The 22,828-nt window shown below is 42.8% G+C and overlaps 2 protein-coding genes across 5 annotated transcripts in view; one reads left to right on the top strand and one right to left on the bottom strand.

Annotated features, from left to right (window-relative positions):
* Positions 1-8,910, bottom strand: LOC148392063 (uncharacterized). Of its 2 annotated transcripts, none has more exons than XM_088388040.1 (8): positions 8,761-8,910; positions 5,135-5,189; positions 4,595-4,630; positions 3,984-4,016; positions 3,183-3,257; positions 3,022-3,090; positions 2,795-2,837; positions 1-1,603 (listed from the first exon to the last, which is right to left on the bottom strand). In XM_088388040.1, the coding sequence occupies exons 1-8, from the start codon at positions 8,776-8,778 to the stop codon at positions 1,558-1,560; spliced, it is 375 nt and encodes a 124-aa protein (XP_088244166.1). In that variant the 5' UTR covers positions 8,779-8,910; the 3' UTR covers positions 1-1,557. The 2 variants fall into 2 exon arrangements, with proteins under 2 accessions (XP_088244166.1, XP_088244165.1); XM_088388039.1 differs by lacking the exon at positions 8,761-8,910 and adding an exon at positions 7,414-7,625.
* Positions 7,845-22,828, top strand: part of fcgbp (Fc gamma binding protein) — a 16,310-nt gene continuing 1,326 nt past the window's right edge. For 2 of the 3 annotated variants that reach the window (XM_088388034.1, XM_088388031.1), the window contains exons 1-22: positions 7,845-8,005; positions 9,148-10,188; positions 10,257-10,591; positions 10,668-11,250; positions 11,329-11,921; positions 12,004-12,547; positions 12,629-13,170; positions 13,237-13,774; positions 13,931-14,127; positions 14,396-14,537; positions 14,822-15,393; positions 15,490-16,054; positions 16,342-16,910; positions 16,999-17,545; positions 17,614-17,813; positions 17,890-18,025; positions 18,106-18,428; positions 18,494-19,073; positions 19,151-19,734; positions 19,827-20,378; positions 20,447-20,718; positions 20,786-20,821. In XM_088388034.1, the coding sequence (XP_088244160.1) occupies positions 7,960-8,005; positions 9,148-10,188; positions 10,257-10,591; positions 10,668-11,250; positions 11,329-11,921; positions 12,004-12,547; positions 12,629-13,170; positions 13,237-13,774; positions 13,931-14,127; positions 14,396-14,537; positions 14,822-15,393; positions 15,490-16,054; positions 16,342-16,910; positions 16,999-17,545; positions 17,614-17,813; positions 17,890-18,025; positions 18,106-18,428; positions 18,494-19,073; positions 19,151-19,734; positions 19,827-20,378; positions 20,447-20,718; positions 20,786-20,821 (9,497 nt within the window). In that variant the 5' untranslated portion in view covers positions 7,845-7,959. The remainder of the gene's footprint in view (positions 8,006-9,147; positions 10,189-10,256; positions 10,592-10,667; positions 11,251-11,328; positions 11,922-12,003; positions 12,548-12,628; positions 13,171-13,236; positions 13,775-13,930; positions 14,128-14,395; positions 14,538-14,821; positions 15,394-15,489; positions 16,055-16,341; positions 16,911-16,998; positions 17,546-17,613; positions 17,814-17,889; positions 18,026-18,105; positions 18,429-18,493; positions 19,074-19,150; positions 19,735-19,826; positions 20,379-20,446; positions 20,719-20,785; positions 20,822-22,828) is intronic. The other variant, XM_088388032.1, reaches the window with a different exon arrangement.

Genomic DNA, 22,828 nt, shown 5'->3' on the forward strand with positions numbered 1-22,828 from the left:
AACATTTTAAAACAGATTTAATAACACAATCAATTCCGTTTTACAGATGTATTCCATCCTTTCCCCGATCCAAACACATTCCAGACGAGCAAATAATAACATTTCCAACCCCCTTTATGAACTCTTACCACTTTATAGGATTGTGTACTTAAATTATTTGTTTAAAAAAAACAGAAATGTTGACACAAAATGACTCATAAACAAGTACATATAAACATGGGCATTTACTCTTGAGTCGCAATTCCAACTTAAAAAATGAAATCATATTGGTAAATATTTCACAGCCAATAAAGCTTTTAACAAAGATGCTGCATAGCCTTAATACAAATATTGTGCTCTGTAAAATTGGACACGAGAGACAATCAAAGCTACGGTATTAGACTGAACTTAAGTAATGGCAGTTAAAAATAAAAAGATGCTTCAAAAGCATTCAAATGTGTTGACTGAACTGAAATGTTTTTTGTATAGCAATAATTGTATTATCCCTTTTGAAATCTTGTTGACTCTGCTACAAAGTGCTGCAAGGTGTAATGGGAAAGTGAGGTGTTATTTTCTTTGTCACCAAACGCAGCTTAATCCCGCTACCTTTGTCAGAGATCTTCTCACTACACGACAAGTGGAAAGTGAAAAGCGGCGCCCTATCCAATTCAACCTTTGCTACAAAAACTCCCCCCCCCCCCCCCCCCTTCCAAATAACCAACGTTTCGTGTTGCAGAAATGACATCTTTGCTTGGCAGAGAATGATTGATTTCCGCTAAAACGGCAGCGGGGAACTATCAGGCTCCGTGTGGATGGAATGGAGGTATTGTTGCTTTGTTCCCCAATCGTCCATTAGGCTTTATTTGATTCATGAGATTTTCTCACCCGGCTTTTCCTCCAACCATTAAACTGCCTCTTCGGCAGTCACACGGCTATTTACAAGCTGCCTAAGTGTGGATTTTGAAGAGGGAAGTTTCCGAAACAAAAAAAAAAAAAAAAAAGAAAAGGGGAGTTGATTGATTTGTTGATTTGAGAGCAAGATGGCAGAGTACCACAACCTGCAGTCAGTCTAAACGGGCCATGAAAACCAAAATTGTCTGACAAGTGACCCAGAAAACCAAGATTGGCCCTTTTGGCAGTCTTAGTTTGGATTAGCAAATTTAGTCTCAGTCAACGACCACTTCACATGGATAAATTTACTCCACGTGTACCAAAATAAATATTCTTTCACTGCGCCGCTTATTTCCGATAATAAAACACCAGGGGAGTTCCAGAAGTCAAACAAATAATACCCTTGGGGAAAAAAAAGCATTAATCCTACTTCTTGCCATTTGATTTAGATTCCCCAAAATAGAATCCAATCTGAACATGTCTTCAAATTAGGTATTTGTTGGATACAAACAGTAGGGACCAAAAAAAAAAAAAAGGACATAACAGCATTACTTATGGATGGCTAGGTTTTGGAGGAGCGATACACAGAGCTATTAAAGAACCATAATCCTCATAATGAGATGATACTGCCTGGTGAGTCGCTCTTGCATGCGTGTGTGTGATCCAGATTGGGTTCTTTTCCAGGAACTAGACTGCCCCTTTCTGGTCCTGCTCTGTAGGTACAGAGTAAATTCTAGTGACACACAAAGGGAACATAGTTGAGGAGGGGGGGGGGGAGAAGGTTGAGAAACCTATGTGACAGATGAAACTGAGCAAAAGCAAACATGTCATCTTTTAGATATTTTTAGGCTACGTTTAGCAGCAGGAGGAACATCCGCGTGTCGGAACTCAGGAAATGCGTGGCTGTCTCAAACGGCACAGTTCTGACAGGTGCGCAGAGGCTGCATCGCCTCAAAACACAGATCACCCCGGGTGGGTCTGTTGCTCCACCGAGCCCGAGGTTGCTGTGTGATTAAGAGTCTTTTCAGCGGTGCGATCAGTCGGCGGCAAACACGGCTAGCCCATGCAAAACACACACACGCTGCAGCCTCGGCCGGGAGGGAGCCAGTAATCCCGCTGAGGAATTTAACCCTTCGGGCTTGACTTGAACGGCTCAACAAATGCTTCAAGAGTGCTGGCATCAAGTTTGAACTTTGGAACAACACATTTTACCAAAAACAAAAACTGCGGATTTAGTATTTACACCCCCGCAAAACAAAAGTATTGCAAGTATTGGATAAAGGGCGCAACAAAAAGATTGCTCAGATTTATAGGAAAAACATTTTCATAACTCCTGACACCAGACCTTCAAGGTAGATGATTTTACCTAACCTACCATAACTATCTTTTTATTGCCACGAAAATCTCTTTTTCAATGCTAGTCACACCTCGGCGATAAGGCCACGGATGCAATACTGTGAAGGTCATCTCTCATAACGTTAGCTGTAAAGCAGGTTAGAGCTTGTCCGATGAGGCTACACCGTCCCAGAAGCTGCTCATCGTCCTGAGGCTATTGTTTGATGTCTAAGACGGAGAGGCGAAATGTTGGGGAGTGTTCAAATGGTGACGCACGTCGACCTCAGGCTGGGCCGGTAATTGCTTAGCAAGCTCCAACAAGCTCGGATGGGTGGAAGTCTGTTTCGCTTTGCCAGTGAAGTGTTTTCCTCTGGTTTGGACGCTGCCAGTTTGGATAACGTTTGGGCAATTTGGCTCAGGCGGCAGGGAAACTGTTAGCCACTGGACTGGTTCTGCCACCTGCAGGGTTGACTTAGCGGAAAAGCAAGGCGCGGGCGTTTTCTATCCAACACAAATATAGTCTGCACCTCATAAAGGAATCTTTTTAACAGCTAGAAAAAGAGCAATAAAATGAAACTTATGACCTTACCCTTGCTGTTGTTTGTGCATGCGGCGTCTTACTAACATAACAGCTGCAAGAGAGAAATGAAAAACGTCAGAGCAGCACAAGCTTGTTTGTTTAGGTGTTCACACTTTTGAAAGATTGCAGCCAAGCGGTGGAAGGGGCTCCCGAGCAGTGCATTTGTCATCAGTGGACATGAAACGCCGACAACTTCTCATTTCACTCGCTGAGGTCTGAGCACAACACAAACTTACCGACTACGACTGCGACCGAAAGAGCCAACACGCTCACGCCTCCGATGATGGCAATCAGCGTGAATTGATCTGAAAGAAGAAATAGAAATGTGGTTATTATCTAGCAGTGACCCAATGCTAACGAAGATAACGACAATTAGAACCTTTGATTATTTACTCACCTGTCATGTCCTCGGCACCTTTGGTTTTATCAACAAATGTGCCTGATTCATTTCTGTCCTGGATCTCCGTCAACTCTGAAAGAGAAGAAATGACTTCACCTTACTGGCACATAGACAGAACCACCTTAAGAAGAAGACTATTCATCGGTGATGAAAGCAATGTATCAACATGCTGACATGTTAAAGAAATGTTTGTGTCGCTCGCACCACACTCGTCCATCTTATCACACGTCCCAAATAACAGTTCCCTTTGCAACAAAGTAGATCACGTCAACGAGAAAGACGCATGTTAAGACATATTTCCAAACAAAATGGAGTGAAATAGGAATGTGGGAGCATAATGGTAGAGAGCTCAGCATGAGTAAACATTGAAATGGTGTCTCTTTCCAGGTAGGCTGCTTTGAGCAGATCTGTGATTCCATCAAATGTCTTTTCCAGACAAAATGAGGAGTGACACAGAGAGGTGCACCGAGGGAATGAGAATGCCACTGCTGATTAGCTGACCGGCGGCCAGGATGTCGAAATGTTCATTGGCCTTTTGGCACAATAGTCAGGGTCCCCATAGGGAGCTAATTGATTCTATTTGGGATTTAATGGATGACGGGGGGAGGCTGGAGCTGTTCACACGTCCCATAGGTCGAGAACAACCTGTACACAAAGCTTGATGACAATAACTGCCGAGGGCACAACCTTCCTGTACTCTCCCTTGGACGTCTGCCATTATGCTGTTTACATTAGTGACACCATCGTGCAAAGTCCCATTTCCACTATTTACTCTTGGGAACTGAAAAATTAACTCACCATTTTCCTCAAATGAATCCTCATCATCCTGGCCTGTGGATGGAGGAGAAAACGGATTCAGATGCTACTCTTACATCACAATAGCAAGTCACATGGTGTTGTGGTACACAGACGTTTATGCAGACGGCGTGGGCTCGGTTCTGTGACAGTTGGTGTGAGTGTGGGTGTCTATATGTGGCCTGTGATTGGATGGCTACACATCCAGGGTGGAGTCTACCTTTTGCCCAGTAAACTGGGGTAGACTCTCGTTGATTGGGAACAGGATAAGCAGCATAAAACAAATTGATGAAGTACAATGATGAATACAAGAACAGTCAACAATGCTGCTTTTACATTTATAATAATAACCCTTGGCTCCGCTAACCACTGCCACCATCTGCTGAGCAGCGGTTCGTAACCGTGCTTGCCCCACAGCAGGCCAATAATAATAAAGTTTATAGATAATAGAAGTATGAGCAATATTAAATGGGCTGTTTTGCTTTGCTCACTCAGCAGCAGGCCCATAGTAATAATAATAATAATTTGAATTTCTTCAATGATTGCTTTTTTTTTTTAGATTTTTTCTCTTTTCCAATAAATCCCTAAAAAACATATTGTGTGATATTACATACCATCAAAAGCGGATCCTTCAATCTCATCTGAAAAAACTGTGGAGTAGAAGACAGGGTTTTTAATCACAGTTTGGCTCATGAATAATAAGTCATTGACGTGCATAAAGATATACAGTGGATATAGAAAGTCTACACACCCCTGTTCAGAGGCCATGTTTTTGTGTTAAAGAAAATACAAGCTATATACATGTATATAAATAATTTCAATAGTTTTTTTTTCCATAACGTGACCTATAACCTGTGCAACTAAAATGTTTTCCCCATTGAGTTGGTTTTTAATTATTTTTTTTTATTACACAAAACCTATAATTTGAGGGCGTGGCGTTATCGTCACTGTATTTGGATGTTGCACGTGTAAACTGTGACTTCCTCAAGACGAATTCATTAGTCTTTAATGTTATTCTTGAATTGTTTCAGCCTAGTGTACTGTAAATACCTCATGCGGCACTACATGTCGGTAGATGAGGAAAGCGCGCCGGCACACGGAGGCTGATTAGATGTTTATCAGCTGCAAGCGGCGGCACCGAGACGAGAACTCACCAGTAGCGGTTGGCAGCAGCAGACAAAGGAGCAACAATCGCATCATCTTCAAATGCTGCGGGGGGGAGAGAGTGAGAGAAACCAAGTTAAAAATATCTACCATCATATTCAGTCATTGACGTGTGAAAAAGAAAAAAAAAATGTGTTTTTGGTTCAGACGATGGAAAGCTTCAACCATGCCTATTATTGGTCTTGTTTGGCACCCTGAGACTATTTCGCGTAAGCAGTCAGTGGAAAATTAAAAAGGCCTACTCGTGTTGTTTATACTGGTCTGAGGGTATGCACGCAAGGCAACTTGAGGTGCGTGCGAGGAACTGAGAAGGAGCGCCTTATTTCCCACACTACTCAGCAAAAATAAAAAATTCTGTCACAGTCAGCTGCCAGCAAGAGGCTATTTGACATTGTCTTGTCCTTTGTGTCTTTGAAGCAACATTCAAATGATTGCCTAAAGGTATGACAGGGAGTATTGTTTTTTTAATGTAATTTTGGAAAACACAATTTACCTTTCAGAAGAGTAAATATTTACCAGTCAACTGACACATAAGCACAGGAAACAAATTCCTAATGACAAGCGTAACGGCGTACTACCAAAATGTAAAAGCCAGCTGTTCCACGTGGTGCCAAACAAAGCCCCAGCTGTGCCCAACACAATACACCGGCTGATATTTTTAAAAATCGGAAAACATGGGAACGACCTCTCTTCCAGTGGAAATCCCAGACCAAGACTCTCTGACTTGAGTCAGTAGTGATTTGCATGGGATCGGGACCCAATACTCATTCAAGCAAGTAATACAGAAGCTTTCTTGCTGACCTTTGTAGCCACTGCTCATTGTTCGCTTTAGCCATTGTGTTTGGTTTCCGCCGCTGTTAATGATCATGTGGAAAGAACCAATGTAACACACATTACATCCGTCATACAGGCGGCAGATACGGGTCATTGCTCACGGGCACTGGTGGGTAATTTTACAGGAATTTAATTTTAGTTCTACTTTATTCTTAAGTCTACTTTGGGTGTGCCATGGTTTCTGTCATCTGCAGAATTCCATTTATCTTCTCTGTGGGGGAGAGCAGCCCACATCAAGATTATGTGCTAAATTAAAACAGTATCACAATCTATTAGTTTGGCCGTACTGGAAAATATAATCACACAACAGATGCTGATTCGGGAGGTTTTTTCAGTCTCTGGAATAGCTGCAGGAGCTCTCTAAAAGGAAACATGCTAAGAAGCTACAAATAAAAACTGCCTCCAAATTGCTTTGCCTGAAATAATAAGCGGATCCGATTTAGGGAGTATTTATCAAAGCCGTTGACTGCCTCTGTATCAAAATGGCTCCTGTTGCCTGCAGCATTTTCAAATTGGATAATATATTCTTGTACAATTGAATGGCAAATGAATTTACTTTTTAACACAAGACGAAATTTACAACTCATAAGAACCGTAGTCTTGCTTACGAAGAAGAAATACCAGCTGCCTTCGGGTCATAATAAAGATTCAAAGATTAGAGAAGCTAAATCTACAAATCATAAAACTACTTAGCAGTGCTAGAAAAAGTTGAAATTGATTCCATGATTTTAGTTTTGATTTCTTTTGGTCCGACTAGGGGTCAGGACCAGTTCAATGGGTGGATGATTATTCAAAATCAAGCAGGCACACGCTAATTAAGTTAGATAGATAGATAGATAGATAGATAGATAGATAGATAGATAGATAGATAGATAGATAGATAGATAGATAGATAGATAGAGTAATTTTAAAATAGTACAAAGGTAAGTGATGAAAGCTAAAGAACAAAGAAACTGTGAAAAATGGTAATGCAAGTCTAAAATCGAATACAATGCTGTTAAAATCTTTCAAGTGAGATGATAAAAGATTGAAACACAAATGGCCCTTGCGCCATACCATACTGCTACAAGATTCGATAAAAATTAGAACACAATAATGCATGCCGTAATACTATTTGCAGACAGTCAAACAAAATATAACCTCCATGGCTGAGCTATAGATTAAAAAGAAAAACGTTTAACAGAGATAAAGTGGTCCTGTCTGACCTGTGACACGATAAGTGAAGCTGCTGATAATGATTCCTAGATTTTACAGCCCAGAATAATGAGCATGCAGGAAATGTGCTGCAGAGTTACAAACTGTCATTCCATCATGAGGATGTCCCATATGTAAAAAAGAGAATGCACGTTTTTCTTGCCACAAGAAAAAAAAATTGCAAATTCATTTGAAAGGAGTACATGGTTTAAAAAAATAGTAATACCTGCATGATACATACCAATGGGGAGAGAGAAGCGAACTGGATGAAGTGCATCCTTGTTATGTCCCTATGCTGTGTGCCACACTCCCCAAAGCTGCAGCCCACTTCCTTGAAGGAATCCGCGGCTTCGTGAGTCAAACCCGGGCCAAAGTTTGCTCCGGGGATTTACACACCCTTCTGTAATACCAATGTGGCCCTGGAAACTACCGCGACAGTTTCCTGCCTTTTGCGACCAAGTCACCACAACTTCCGGTAAAGTTCCATGCAGTGAAACATAAGTTTTGCTTTTGATTTGTTTTATTTTTTTAAGTTACATTTGAATCAATACAACTTATAAAAAAATACTTTGATGTGGAATAACGGTGTTTTTTCATGAAATACAACATGCTCTTATCATAATGACGTCCAGCTGGGGAATTCTCGCGATAACTGATAAGGCTATATCAACCGCAGGTGCGCTAATTGACAGCCATACCTCCGCTTCCCATGGGGCTAGCATGAAATATTTCATCCTCCCTGAAACAAAGTTTCTTGTTACTCCAAGTTTGTTATTTTAGAGCAGGAATGATGCAGCCTCTACTGCTGCTTCATATGTGCCTAGTGTGCCTTGGTAAGTGTTGGTCACTTAATTGAAACGTATTGACAGCTTCCTCAGTTACAATTTCAAGATGGAGGTTTTCCCGCCCATCTTGCTCCGCTACATTATTCATTTGTGCACATCTTTTTGAGATGGCGACATGACAAACGTTATTCTAGATTTCAAGAAGGCCGTAAATCTGAATTATCCCACTATGATATTCCCAATGTATCCCTCAAAATGCCACAAAAGGCATTTAACATGTTGGCGTGTGTGTGTATGTGATATACTGTTTTCATAGGCTTTTTTAGCATTCTTTAACTCTTAAAAACTGGATAATGCATGACTGTCAAGAGCCACTCATTTAAAATGTTGACCTGTCTGACTTGACTGAGTCATGCAGCCGCTACCGATGATGACTCCATGCTGCATTTCCATCGTTTGGTTAGTTTTCTTCTCCACCCCTCACTTAAAGTAGCACTCAAGTCTCAACAATTCCCTACCTGCCCACTCAAATTATGTCCACTTTTGAATGATGTTTGAGCTGTGCCTATGTTCTAGCCCTTGGAGCAAATAAAATGGTCTGCTTTTGCATGTGACATTTTTGTCTCATAGTCCCCATTTTCTTAGACATGAATAGTAAAAGCTAGAAAGAAAATTGATTTTTGGTTTTATAGATGCATTTTTTTCCCTATGCCATATTGTAAGCTGGTTAGTATTGTCCACAATGCTTTATGCAAGTAAGTCCCTGTCCCAACAGAGCATGCACATATAAATGTTCAACTTACACGTAAAGTTTGCTGCATCTCAGGATTCTCTCTACGGACTGCTGGTATGTTGCTTCCACAGAGATCCTTGTTATGGAAAGTACTGGAGCCGGTCTGCACCTTTAATACAGGTGTATCCAGTCAGGAACTAGGAACATGCACTTCATTGGCTGCTCAGCTGGTTGAAATCTGACACCACACCTCTTATCTTCTGCTTGCATACTGGGAAACCTGTCTAACCCTGCACACAGGATGTTATCAGGCTTTGCAAGTGTGTAGTTTGCAGTTGTAAATCCAACTGTTGTCACAATTGTCTGACCTACTCATGTTAGCTTAAATGCAGGAACGCCTTTCTTTGAGGTGTTTTTTCTAATCATGTACAGTACAATGTTTTGTTTTCCTTCTCAGGTCTCTCTGGGGCGAGTATTGGTCGGAATTTTCTGATGATGTTTCCACCTCATAATGACCCCACAGCAGACGCTAGCCACCGAGTGATGATAACGGCGACTGATGTTTGGACTTCAGTCACTGTGGAAGTTCTGCAAAGTAACTTCTCGCGTCACATCTCTCTCAATGCCTCTCAGTCGCAGACTATTCACCTGCCTCGCTCTGTGGAAATGGCCAGCGCTCGTTCCTCCTCGCTCCTCAGTATAGCATCCGTACAGCCTGTTATGGTTCTCGCGACATTCTGCACCCAGACAGGATGCGAGCATAGCCTCCTTCACGACGTGTCTTCCTGGGGGACCCATTACTATCCCGTTAGCCCAAACTTCCCAAGTCAGACATCTGTCAGCAAGATGGTGGTCACCAACTCCAATCGGGAGACGGCGGTGGAAATCTATCTCTCGGGGGATGTAGTCTTTGATGGAACTTTATACCCTGAAGGAAGTTACCTCAAGTTGCTTTTAGGGGTGTTTGAAAGCATCCAACTCCAAAGTAGTTTCAGCCTCTCTGGCTCAGAGATTTATGCCCAAGAATCAGTTGGTGTCATTGTTGGTTTTACCTGCAAAAACCACTTATTAGGCGACTGCATTTATGGATTTTCACAATTTAAACCAGTCTCTCTCTGGAGTTATGAATATTTTGTCCCTCCGCTTATAAATTCTGGAAGGAGTCCCAGTCTACTGTTGGCTATGACAAACATCGACTCTAGCCTGGAGGTCACCACTAACAATGGGCAGAAAAGTGTGGCTTTAAGGAGAGGGGTTATGAAGACCATCCCAGTTTTGGCCTTGGATGAAATTCATGTCGTTAGCGATGTTCCACTTCAGCTTATTTATTACAGACGTGACCTTGAGCAGCGGGCTTCAACTCTAACAGCGCTGTTGTCTGTGGAAGAGAGCTGCCAAAATGGGCCAATGGTTGATGCCGAAAATGTTACTTATGCCGATGTGGGTCACCGTCTGAGCACTTTGAACAAAAAGCTCCGTCCAGCGCTGTGTGAAAAAAGTGAGTAGCCTACTGTATCATATATTTTTATTGTATGTGCTAACCTGTTATTTTTCCCTCCCCGTTAGAAATATCTTCCTGTAATGACTTGCACTGTGGTCACAAAGAGCAGTGCTCCTTTAGAAATGGACATCATTTATGTTCCTTGAAGACTAAAGTATGCTCTGCATGGGCTGATTCTTATTATCGCACCTTTGATGGAAAACATTTTGTTCTCCTGGGAAATTGTAATTATACCTTAGTGCAGACCACTTGTCCAGGCATAAATGCTTCCACTCCACTACAGGTTAATATCACCAGAGCATATTTGAATAGGGCCACTCTCTCCAGCATTCAAAGCTTGGAGATCAAAATCCTTGGTTTTAATATTTCCATGGTTAAAGGAGAGCGGAATCAAATCAGGGTAAGATAAAACACCATTTTCTCAAAAAGACCTTTCTGCATGTGTGAACTCACTCTTTTACTTTTTAAATGTATAGGTTAATGGACATAGCAAGAACCTGCCAATCATCTTGAATAATGGGACACTAAAAATGTATCCAAATGGCCCTGGTGTTCTTCTGGAAACGTCCTTTGGCATGACTCTGCTGTATGACTGGGTTCATAATATTCAGATTGAAGCAGGCCCAGAGCTGCATGGACTTCTGTGTGGTCTTTGTGGAAATGCCAATGGCAGCACTTCAGATGATGCAATCATTCCCAATAGTACTAATATGTCCGAAACTATGGATTTCACCCTCCCCTGGGTGTTGGATGGCAACGCAACTGCATGTATTCAAGACTGTAGAGATGGCCCATGTCAAGCGTGCAGTCGCACACAATCTTCTCCGGGCGTAAATGGCAACTCCCATGAGAATAATTGCACTTTGCTGAAGACGAAGGATGGACCTTTTAGTGGCTGTCACTTGTATATTGATCCCGAACCCTTTGTTCATAGTTGTGACAACATCCTGTGCCTCAGTGGAGCTGCCAGGTCACTGTGTAAAGTGTTTGCAGCTTATGCCAACATCTGCCAGAGACTCGGGGGCAGCATCCAAAACTGGAGAGCAATCACAAAGTGTTGTAAGTTCCAAACAGCTTCATGTTTACCTTGTTTAATTAGGAGTAAATGTTTAATCTTTTTTTTTCTTTCCCAAAAAGATCCAACTTGTCCTATAAATAGCCATTATGAGGTGTGTGGGTCAGCCTGCCCTGCAACATGTGGTAACCCAGATCCCAGCCACAACTGCTCCCTCCCTTGTTTGGAATTGTGCCAGTGCAACAGGGGATATCTGCTAAGTAACGGCAAGTGTGTCTCGCCCAGTGAGTGCGGTTGTGTTCAAAATGGCTCCTATTATCTCCCCTCAAAGACCTTTTGGATTGACCAGCAGTGTCAAGAGAAATGTGTCTGCCAGCCTCAGTCAAAGACTGTTAGGTGCACTCAGTCTCAGTGCCAGGCTGGAGAAGTCTGCAAGGTTTTAAATGGAGTCCTCGGCTGCCACGCTGAGGGACGTGGCCTTTGTGTAGCCAAAGGCGATCATGTCACCACATTTGACAGCAAAAAGTTTGAAGTTCATGGAAACTGTAGTTATCTGCTCACATCACACTGTCCCACACGAGGCTACCTGCAAGACTTCAGTGTCAAGGTTCAGAACCTCGTCAAAACGGGAGCTAATGTTTCTTTTCGACATGTTGAGATGTCTGTTGCTGGTTATTCCATTGCGATGTCATATGAATGGCACAGCAAGGTTATGGTGAGTAGGATATGCTGCTTCTAAGTTTTTTTTTTGTTTGTTTTTTTAAATATATTTATTGGTAATCATTATTTTCTTTTAGGTAAACGGTCTGCTGCTGAAGCTTCCTTCCATTTTGAGCCAAGGCAAAATAATGCTCCATCTAAAAGGACAGTCGGTTTGTTTAGAAACAGACTTTGGTCTTGTTGTGACATACAGCCCAGTCATTTTGACAGTCACAATGCCCGAGGTCTTTGCCGGTCAACTTTGTGGACTTTGCGGAAACTTTAATTATAAACCACAGGATGACCCAGTAGCACATGATTCTGATATTAGTCAAGCCGTTCGATATTGGCGAACCAGCGGTGGTCAAGAATGTTGGGATGTGCCCATGAGCACCTCTGGCTGCACTCCAGAAGAGCAGGATACTTATCAGGGAGAGAATTTCTGTGGAAGGTTACTGGATCCTGAGGGCGCATTCCAGAGCTGCCACAAAACCGTGGATCCTCAAGCTTTCTATGATGACTGTGTTCATGACCTCTGCAGTGGTAACCAAACGACCCTGTGCCAGATTCTGTCCAGCTACGTTGCAGTATGTCAAGAAATGGGCGCCAGTGTGGACGAATGGCGAGATTCAAAATTTTGTTGTAAGTCATCAAGTAGACTCTTGCCTGTAGGTGTTCTGTTTAAAGTTGGTTGGAATAATTTACTGTCCTTCTCTTCCTCAGCTGCCACATGCCCGTCCAAGAGTGAATACCGCCTCTGTTCTACTCACATGTTTGCCTGTGCCCATAACCCAAGTCCTCTTTCAGAAAGATGCAAGGAAGGTTGTTTTTGCAAGTCTGGCTTTTTCCACAGTGGTGGGGAATGTGTACCAAATTCTGAATGCGGCTGCAGTTATAACGGTATTTACTATGAACTCCATGAAAAATTCCACCCTGATGAGAACTGCCTTCGGTCCTGTGCGTGTGTGGGCCACAACGTAGTGCAATGTAAAAGTAGCACGTGTCCAACTGGAACAGAGTGTGTCATCAAACATGGTCGCCGTGCATGCTATGGCATTTATTTGAAATGCACCCTCCTGGGTGGCAAACACTTGCAGACCTTTCATGGAGGTCATTTTGATTTGAACGTGGCAGATTTGCGTAAGCCTTTATTCCAGATCTGTGATGAACCTGGGCTTTCTGCTGCCATCCTGAAAGACAAGCTGCACCTTAAAATCCATGACATCGACATAACACTGTCCAGGGAGCTTTTTGGAAAGGTTGAGGTAAATGGCTTCAAATTTACTCAATTTTGTTTCCATATATTAATTGAATGTGCTGTTTGCTTGTAGATAAATGGTGTCGTGAAGAACGTACCCATTTATATGAATGGTGTGGCAGTGTTGCTTTCCGGACGGCTGACCCGTATCATCGCTAATGACACTGGTGCCGTAGTCTCGTTCGGTGGACCTAATTTAATACAACTGACGATTCCAGCCACGCACAAAAGACTTTGTGGGTTATGTCAAAATGCCGCGACGGTTGCTACAGACTACCAACGAAGTCTGATGTCGGATGATTCCACTCGTACTTCTCCCTGGTGCTTTTCTCCCACTGGAACAAACTGCCCCACTGACTGTCATGACTGTTTCTTATGCGACTCCATGAAAGAATTTGAATCAGATGGCCTCTGCGGCATGTTGCTTGCTCCTGAAGGCCCATTTGGACTTTGCCATTCCACTATGGACCCAATGCCATTTTTTCAGAACTGCGTGAAAGATCTGTGTGGGTCAAAAAATAAGGAATTGTTTTGTGACAGTTTGAGGCAATATGCATTTGTCTGCCAGGAAGTAGGAGTGAAGGTCAAACCATGGAGGGGGAATACGTGCGGTAAGCCTTTTCACTTTTCCTTTTGTGAAGTCTGTAAATGCTCGCAGCTTAATTAGCACTAATTGATGCTTTTAAGAAGTTACATAAAATGACCTGTAATGCCCTACCCATATATAAAGCACATCTTCCCAACTCTCTCTTTTTCCTCTCCCGCAGCACTTTCGTGCCCTGAGCATTCCCACTACAACATATGTGTTGGTGCATGTTCAGAGTCCTGCGCTACGTTATCTGATGTCCCCTGTCCATGGCCCTGTAATGAGGGGTGTCAGTGTGACTCTGGATATGTGCAGAGTGGGAGTGGCTGTGTCAAACCTGACAAATGTGGATGTCTCTACCTTGGGCATTACTATGAGGCAAGTCATTAGATTTTCTCATTCAGGCTGGCCATTTTTACTCAGTTATTGCATCTAAATATAAACAGAACTAAAAATGTTGCCTAATTTTTCTGGAGAGAAAGTTTTAAACTTGTTATTATTTATTTTATTATTCATTGGCTGGGTCTGACGTGCTAAAATGCTAATCATGTCAAGTTGTGTGTTGGTTGGATTTTAAACAGAAGTATTGCCATGCACCTATTTTTTTTTTTTCTTCCACAAAAGTAATTTGTCTATTGCCCTTTAGATTGGGGACATTTTGTGGAATGTGAAGTGTTCCAAGCGGTGCAACTGTTGCGCCACTTCCAGACTGTGTTGTAGAGCAGCCTCTTGCCCCAAGGGGCAGAACTGCGTACTTAATGAAACTTGGCACTGCGCAGAGAAAAAAAGTAAGCCTGCCCTCCTCATCTTTTTACTTGGCATTTCTCCATGTGGCCCTTTTTGCACTGTGAAATCTTTTTTCACTGCTCCACTACACTTGTTGTACTGCATCCCACATTATTGAATTCGCAGGGATGTTATCTTCCTGTTGAACTAGTTCACTTTATACAAATTATAAGCCAGGCTGCCTTGCGGCAAAGGCATCAGACTGAATCTAAATTGATGTCAAGACAATACGTTAACCTTAAGGCATATGAAATATGTGTGCAATCCACGTCCCCTCTTCTCTCAGCTTTCCTCTGCCCAGTAAATAGCCATTACGAAGCATGTGGGACAGCCTGCCCTGCTACCTGTGAGGCCCGCTTCAATTCCATCTGCACTGCAGCATGTGTGGAAGGATGCCAGTGTGACCCTGGGTTTCTTCTTCATGGTGGCACCTGTGTGACCCCATCTCAGTGTGGCTGTACATACAACGGACGCCATTACCGCAACAACGAGACCTTTTGGGCTGATGAGTCGTGTACCCGACAGTGCATCTGCAACGGCCAGATCCGGTGCCATGATGCTTATTGTCATGATGATGAGTATTGTGGTCTTGAAAATGGAGTCAGGAGCTGTGTGCGGCGTAATTATACTAAGTGCCGCTACAGTGGTCATCGTGTGCTCACCTTCGACAAGCGTGAGTATAATTTCCTTGGCACCTGCCGGTATCAGTTACTGGGCATCCGTGGACAATGGCAAGGCCTTGATGTCATCAAAGTCGATGTGCAGACGGATGCATTTAATCAGTCAGCGCAAATCGTCTGGGTTAGCATAAATAACCAACAACTACAACTGGACAGCAGCAATCAAGAAAGCATCGAGGTAAGACTTAAGTATGCTTTTCCTCCAGTTACAGTCAAGCAGATATTTTTTGGGGATTAATGAAATGCTGACTTGAACAATTTTTGGCACCTACAGGTTGATGGCACAAAGAGGAAGATTCCGTTTAATGCCAACGGAATTACAGTGGTATTTTCTTTAGGGCTGCACACTTGCGTCTCGTCGACATTTTTCTTTTTAAGTATCAGCAAAGAAGGAGTCGTAGTCATTCATCTCTCCAGTAAATATGCCAATGCTACTTGCGGCCTGTGTGGTAACTTCAATTTAGATCCTGCTGATGACCTCACAGTGAATGGCACACAAGAGCATCTCACTCCAGAACAATTTGGAAATGCTTGGAGAAGCAGACAGAACCAGTGGTGTGTGGAAGGTTGTCTAGGTGGAAGTTGTCCAAATTGTTCAGCTGAAGCTTTGGACCGCTTCTCTGACCCAGCGGCTTGCGGGAAGATTCTGGAAGTTAATGGACCGTTCAGACACTGTCATAGCAAAGTGGACCCTTCCGGCTTTTACAAGAGCTGCATCAGTGACCTGTGTCTTTATGGAGATGTGCAGACTGCCCTGTGCCGTTCCTTGGCAGAGTATGCTGATGCCTGCCTCCATCGCAAGGCTGTAGTTGACGCCTGGAGGACCGCCGACTTTTGCTGTGAGTATTAAACCCACTCAGCATCTCTCTGTGTTGCCACCAAATGTGATTTTAGTGTTAATAGTCAAATTATCCCTGCATGAAAATTAAACTTTGTCCAATTCATCAGCATAATCCATTACATCTAATAGCTGTGTTTTGCACATCAATCAAAAGCTAATTTTTAAACTGCCGTGCAAATTGATTAGGAAAAAGCCACATCCTCGCACCCATCCGCTAGATGGTACTCATGCTTCATTAGTCACCGTGACCTTCTCATGACTTTTGCCCGTATTGTCTCTCTGCAGATAATGCATGTCAGTCCAATACCAGCTACAACACGAGTCACTCACCTCTTGACATTTGCCTCGGTGGGCTCAATATGACAATTGAGATCCCGCCAAACATTGGGGAGGACTGTCTCTGTGGGCCGGGTTTAGCCCACAGTGGAAGGAACTGTGTCCATCCAGCCAACTGTGGCTGTTGGGACAGAAATGGAGAATACGTCTTACCGGGACAGGAGAAGTCCACATGTGAGCAACGGTGTGTTTGTCATCCTGGTGGAAACTGGACTTGTGTTAATGTGTCATGTAGCCAGGATGAAGAATGTATGCTTGTCAGCGGTATTGAAAGTTGCCACCCCAAAGCTAAAATGGCCGACTGCCATATTAACGGATCTCGGTTGAGTACGTTTGATGGACACGTCTTTGAATTTAACGCTTCATGCAACTACACTCTGGTTCAAACGTGCAAGAACCTGACTGTGGAGCCACTTTTGATTGCTGTGTATGGTAACCACGGTGAAGTCAAACATATTTACCTACAAGTCAATCATATCACCTTGAAGATGTCAAGTGCTCAACCTGAAAAAATTCAAGTGAGTAATGGCTGTCACGAGAACAGTTTCATAGTCTCTATCTGTAATTTTCTTTGATTTGCTTCTTTTTTTTTTTTTCTTCTTCTAGGTGAATGAAGTTCAAATGAACCTCCCATTCTCAGGGAACAATGTAATTGTGGATCAGAAAAATCAATGGAGGACTATCAAGGCTGCACATCTGGTGGAGATTATTTCTGACCTTCACAACTACGTCGAGGTCAAGCTAGCAAATACTTATAACCAGACATGTGGCCTCTGTGGGAACTACAATGACGATCCCTCAGATGACATGCAGCTACCCAATGGCACTGCTGTCTCCGATCCGGCCGTTTTTCAGCAATCATGGCAGATGTCAGGCTGCAACGAAACATGCGACAGCACCTGCCAACGTTGTCGATCCCCTGTGCCAGAGTATACTTCTGACCTGTATTGCGGCCTTCTTATCCAGCCAAAGGGACTATTCTCCCGTTGTCACAACTCAACATGCCCTCAAAAATATTACAACATGTGCCTGACTAACCTCTGTCTTGCGGAGGGACAAAAGCAAACTTTATGTGAGGCATTAGAATTGTATGAGGCGGCATGCAGAGTAGCCAACGTCAATGTTGACCCTTGGAGGAACATCACAGGCTGTGGTAAGCTAAACTTTTTTTTTTTCTTTCAATGAAATGTTTCATACAGTTTTCATTTATATCCCTTATAGAGCAGAAATGCCCGGAGTTTAGCCATTTCAATCAATGTGCCAACATTTGCTCCGCCCTCTGTCCTGAGATCGGCGTTGCTTTGCAGTGTCCCAAACACTGTGAGGAAGGATGCGAATGTGATGTGCATCACCTTTATAATGGCCAAGCGTGCGTCCCAGCGGAGGAGTGTGGCTGCATGCATGAAGGGAGGAGTCTGAAGGTCTTAATATACTAAATATGCAATACATGGGAGAGGAAGCATGTTATTTTCTAAATCTCTTAATTTGTAATTACAGGCCTCTGAAAGCAGACTTTTACAAAACTGCACTCTGAATTGCACCTGTGGGCCTCCACTTATTTGTGAGGAACATAAGTGTCCACCACTGCACAGTTGTATGGTTTTGGATGGAATGGCTGGCTGCCATAAAGATGGTGAGCTAGCTCGATGAATTGTATTATCACAGCGGTTTTGTTTTGGCACATAATTTTCAGTTTCAAAACTGTTTGATCAGAACAAGACAAAGATCCCTGTGAGGCCAAGTGTGACAACTCAACTGAGCGGTGCTACCTGAGTAACGGTGAAGCAGTTTGCCAGAGACTTCCGGGTCTGTGTTGGAACTGGGGAAGCCAGCACTACCACACCTTCGACGGATTCAACTACGACGTCCAGGGTACCTGCACCTATCTGCTTTCAGGCAGCAAAGGGTCAGTAGGTGGAGCAACACCTTTCATGGTCTCAAAGAAGAGTGACTGCAAAGAAGTGCCCTCCATGCAAGAGCTGACCGTACAAGCGTATGGGTTTGTCGTCAAGTTTGCTGACAAAGACAGCGTACATGTACGTTTCTTAATATTTAACAAGTGTTTCCTTATTTCCATGACTAATATCCACTTGAATTTCAGGTAAACGGTCAAGTAAATTATATCCCGGTTACTCTGCTTCGGGGTAAGATTGAGGTTTCAAACAAAGGAGGCAAAACGCTACTGAAGGCTGACTTTGGGCTGCAGGTAGTGTTTGACTGGAATAATACAATTCTTCTAATGCTGGAGCCCAACTATAAGGAGATTGTCTATGGGCTGTGTGGTAATTTTAATAGCCATCCTCAAGACGACTTTGCTTTATATTTCAACGGATCCCCTCCCGCTAACACCAGTGCGGAGTTGGCTAAGACTTACCGTGTTTTTGATGGTGATCATAACTGTTGCACTGGTTGTGAAAAGAAGCCACTGGATAACAACACGCTACTGGAAGATATGCCGAAAGGAGTCGCTTTTGCTCAGAAAAGTCACTGTGACGATCTTATTGATCCAACTGGACCTTTTGCACGTTGTCACAGTCACGTTAACCCAGACTCCTTTTATCAATGTTGTGCGGCTGACCTCTCGCAAGGAAGGTCTCCAGCTTCTCCCGAACAGGCCGCAACAGCCTATTCTGTCATTTGTAAAGAGTTCGATGACTACGTGCCCCCAGAACCGACAGTCGGTAAGTATTTTCCTCAAGGTTCATGTGTTGTGAAATGTTCGGACTGTGAAATGAATGCTGTACAAATTATTTTTCAGATGTTAGCTGTCCGCCAAACAGCCATTATAAGACTTGTGGCTCCGCCTGTCCTTCAACTTGTCACGTGAAAGAGAGACTCTGCATTGCAGTTTGTGTCCAAGGCTGCTTCTGCAACCCTGGTTTCATCAGTAGTCCAGAGGGTTGCATCCCACCGAAGCAGTGTGGTTGCACAGACCCCACGGGCAAATACCACCGCCTCGACTCAACTTTCTGGATCCCAGATGACTGCGGCCAACGTTGCATCTGTAAACTAGGAGGTATTAAGTGCAAACCATCTCAATGCCCTAAAGGAACGTTCTGCAAGAGACTCCCCAACAAAAGAATGTGTCAAGCTGACAAATCGCTGAACTGTAGTATTGTCAATGGGCGGCACTTCACATCCTTTGATGGACATCATTATGACTTTAGGGACAACTGTGCATATATTTTAGTTCAAACAAACGCCAATGTAAATGGATTGGAACCATTCCGAATCACTTTCTCCGACTCAAGTTGCCACAACAGATTGTTTCATAGCCAAACTCTAACACTGGCAATCTACAATTTGGAGGTAGTAGTTGGCAAAGACCCCAATGAAGTTCTTGTGAGTACCCTATTATTATTATAATAGATTAATTTCCTTAGCGTTTTGAATTTTACTCATGAAATTACAATCTTTCAATTTTCTATTCTCAGGTCAATGGACTACATAAGGTTCTACCATACTCGCACCATTCAGGCCGTTTCACTGCCTATCCAACACCTTCATCTCTAGTTGTTCATGTTGATATGGGATTGCAGGTGATTGTCTATAAAAGTGGCACCATGGTAGTTGTCCTCCCGAGCAGTTACGACTCGTACGTCGGCGGTCTCTGCGGGAATGCCAACTCTGATCCTTATGATGACCAAATAATGCCAGATGAAGAGGAAGCTGAAGATACTCTAAAGTTTGTTCACAGCTGGAGGTTGGGAGGACCGATGGCTTGCAGGTCAAGCTGCAATTCCAGACCAACTCATGTCTGTCAACTCAAAGGCAGTCTGCAGGTCTCCACTTTCGACGGGCAGCAGCTGAGCTTGGCTCCGCAAACACCTTACAAGCTAATGGCCCTTTGCGACCAGACCAATGAAAATTGGTTCAGCTTCATTTCTTACTATGGACACTGCTACGGGAGTGGCACCAGGCTTGTCACGGTGTTCCATGTCCTCCTTGTGGGATTCTCAGTTGTCATCCAGGATGGCATTGTAGAGGTAACATTGCAGAAAAATGTTTGTCTACTAGTATTTTGGTTCTAATCAGTCCCCTGTCCACATTGCAGGTGAATGGACATCTTGTGCCTCTGCCTTACACTTTGCCTATAGGGGTGTCCTTGTCATTTGGCGTGCCCAATGACAAGTCCGAGTTGGTGGTGGTTCTAAAGAAGGACGAAGGGCTGGAAACAGCGTTGGAAATGGAGATCGGCATCACTTCTGCCACGATCAAGGCAAGTCCTTGGTACACTGGAAAATTATGTGGAATCTGTGGAAATATAAATGACCCCTACTCGGATACACTGGTCAAGCCTTGGGCTCTCCCAGATTTTCAAGGCTGGTAGGTAAACTTTGTTTTGTACAGGCAGTGGTTTTTCATAATTTTAACTGTTTGTTTTACTCCACAGCCGCGAACTCAGAATTGGCAGCGTTGATCTCAATTGGTAACGTTGTACATTAAAAATATATTTTTTGAAAAGTTATTGCCACTGTCATTGTTTTTGATCGATCAATACGGCTTTTTTTTAAATAATTTAAAGGGTTGTATATGCATTTACCCTTTTTCAAATCTAACATTACTAAAGAAAAGACACTTACTGAAAATAAATTTTGCTTCCAACTTAAAATAACTTGCATCTAGAAAAACTCAAGTCCTGTTGAGGTTAGGGGTTACCATTTCTTACCACAAAATGCAAGCTAGGGAGCAATGTGAGGGTGATGGGCAAATATGATGTTACATAATTTTGACATTCCGACGCTGATAACTGTTGGGCTTTTGCATTACAGATGTTAATGAAGGCAAATCAGATCCTGAGTTGCCTGTTCAATGTCTGCCATAGTAATTGCGTGTTTGCTATTTGGACTGCAAGTAGCGATAAAGATGTCATTGCGTTTACATAATATCCATTGGGCTTTTAAGCAGCTCATCTCCTGTCTTCCACATCCGCAATTGTTCTATTTGTAGCCTTTATCAAGTCAGTCTCCATCATGTACTGTACGTCCAAGTTGGCCCAATGTCAACTGAAATTGGCTGCTCACAAAAGGCCTTACAAATATTTTCCATCACGTGGCTGTCCTCCACACAGGATGCAAGTCTTATTTTACCCCTTTGTTGGTTCTGAATGATGCCACTACCACTGAATGATGTGAAAGTGTTTCCTGATTACCATTTTGATTCCCCATTGTGGTTGTGTGTGTAACGGCATTGGCCTCTTATTTATTTTTTTCCTCTACTGCCCTAACACTGAATTGGATGTTTGTGGTTTGTGTGCATGATGAGTTCTGTTCCTGCACAAACAACTATTCAACAAGTCTTTGCAAGGAGGCGAGCATATTGAAGATTACAACCATGTAAATAGGCTACAATAATAGAAAGCACCTTTTCAACATATTGCATAGTGAGAAGTTTCTGTAAATGGGTTAGCTTACTGGATTTGAAAGAAATCATTCGTGACAGTCCTGGAACTTTCCTGACATATGTCATATAATACCAAGACTGTTTCTAGTATCTTGCAAAGCTGAGAACCCATAGTTCATTGCTGATTGCTTATTGGTCGCTTTAGCTATAATCAACTTTTGAGGATCCTTAAAATAAATGACAAAGATCATCTCAAGCAAAATTTATCACAGAAATATCATTGCCACTCATCTGAGGCAACACTAACCAGGACTACAGTTAAAATCTTACCTTCTTTTACTCCATGAACTCAGCTTTTATTATGCAAACTTAATTTGACCTCTCACATAATCAAGTGCAGATCAGGAAGCAATGGGACAGTGCTATGACCAGTCAGCCGCTTAAGCTCTTAAAAGCGACAACTAAACAAGGACTCCACAGAGCCCTTTTAAAGGAATAGGGTGTGTGGTTTTTAATTGCATTTGGTCCAATTTAATTAAGAAATAGCAGAGAATCCCCTATGGTAATTACTGATTAAAAAGCAGGTGAGGCTGACAAGGCATGGCCATCAAAAGCAACCAAGCTTGCAATCCAATCACTGCTTGTCATCCAAGGACATTTAACACTCATTGAGGTGCAATTTTCATTCAAGTCCTCACCTGAAATTCTTTTTGCCCTGGGTCCATACCATAGAGAATTACTTTTTTTTTTTTTTTTTAAATGCGAGTCACTTCCTCTCAAACTGGACACACAATGGCAACAAAATTATACTGAGATTGCTTTTACACAGCAAGACCACACGAAAACTTGTCATAAATGTCAAATCGGTGACCCGAATAAGGAAATATAGAGAAATATTTTTGTTGCTATTTAGTATGAAGTTTGTTCTGATCATTTTCAATTTTCTAACGTTTCAAGTCATGGCTGTCATTCACAAGTGATAGGTTCCTCTTATTGACCTTTAAGCAGCCCTTTCTTGTCTAACATCTCCATCTAGTGGAGAAGGAGACTGCATTGTCTTTAGCACAAACCTCACACTGCTGACACATTTCGT

Source organism: Syngnathus floridae, chromosome 10 (assembly GCF_059516105.1).
Source record: "Syngnathus floridae isolate MCC-2025c chromosome 10, RoL_Sflo_1.0, whole genome shotgun sequence".
NCBI classification, from domain to species: domain Eukaryota; kingdom Metazoa; phylum Chordata; class Actinopteri; order Syngnathiformes; family Syngnathidae; genus Syngnathus; species Syngnathus floridae.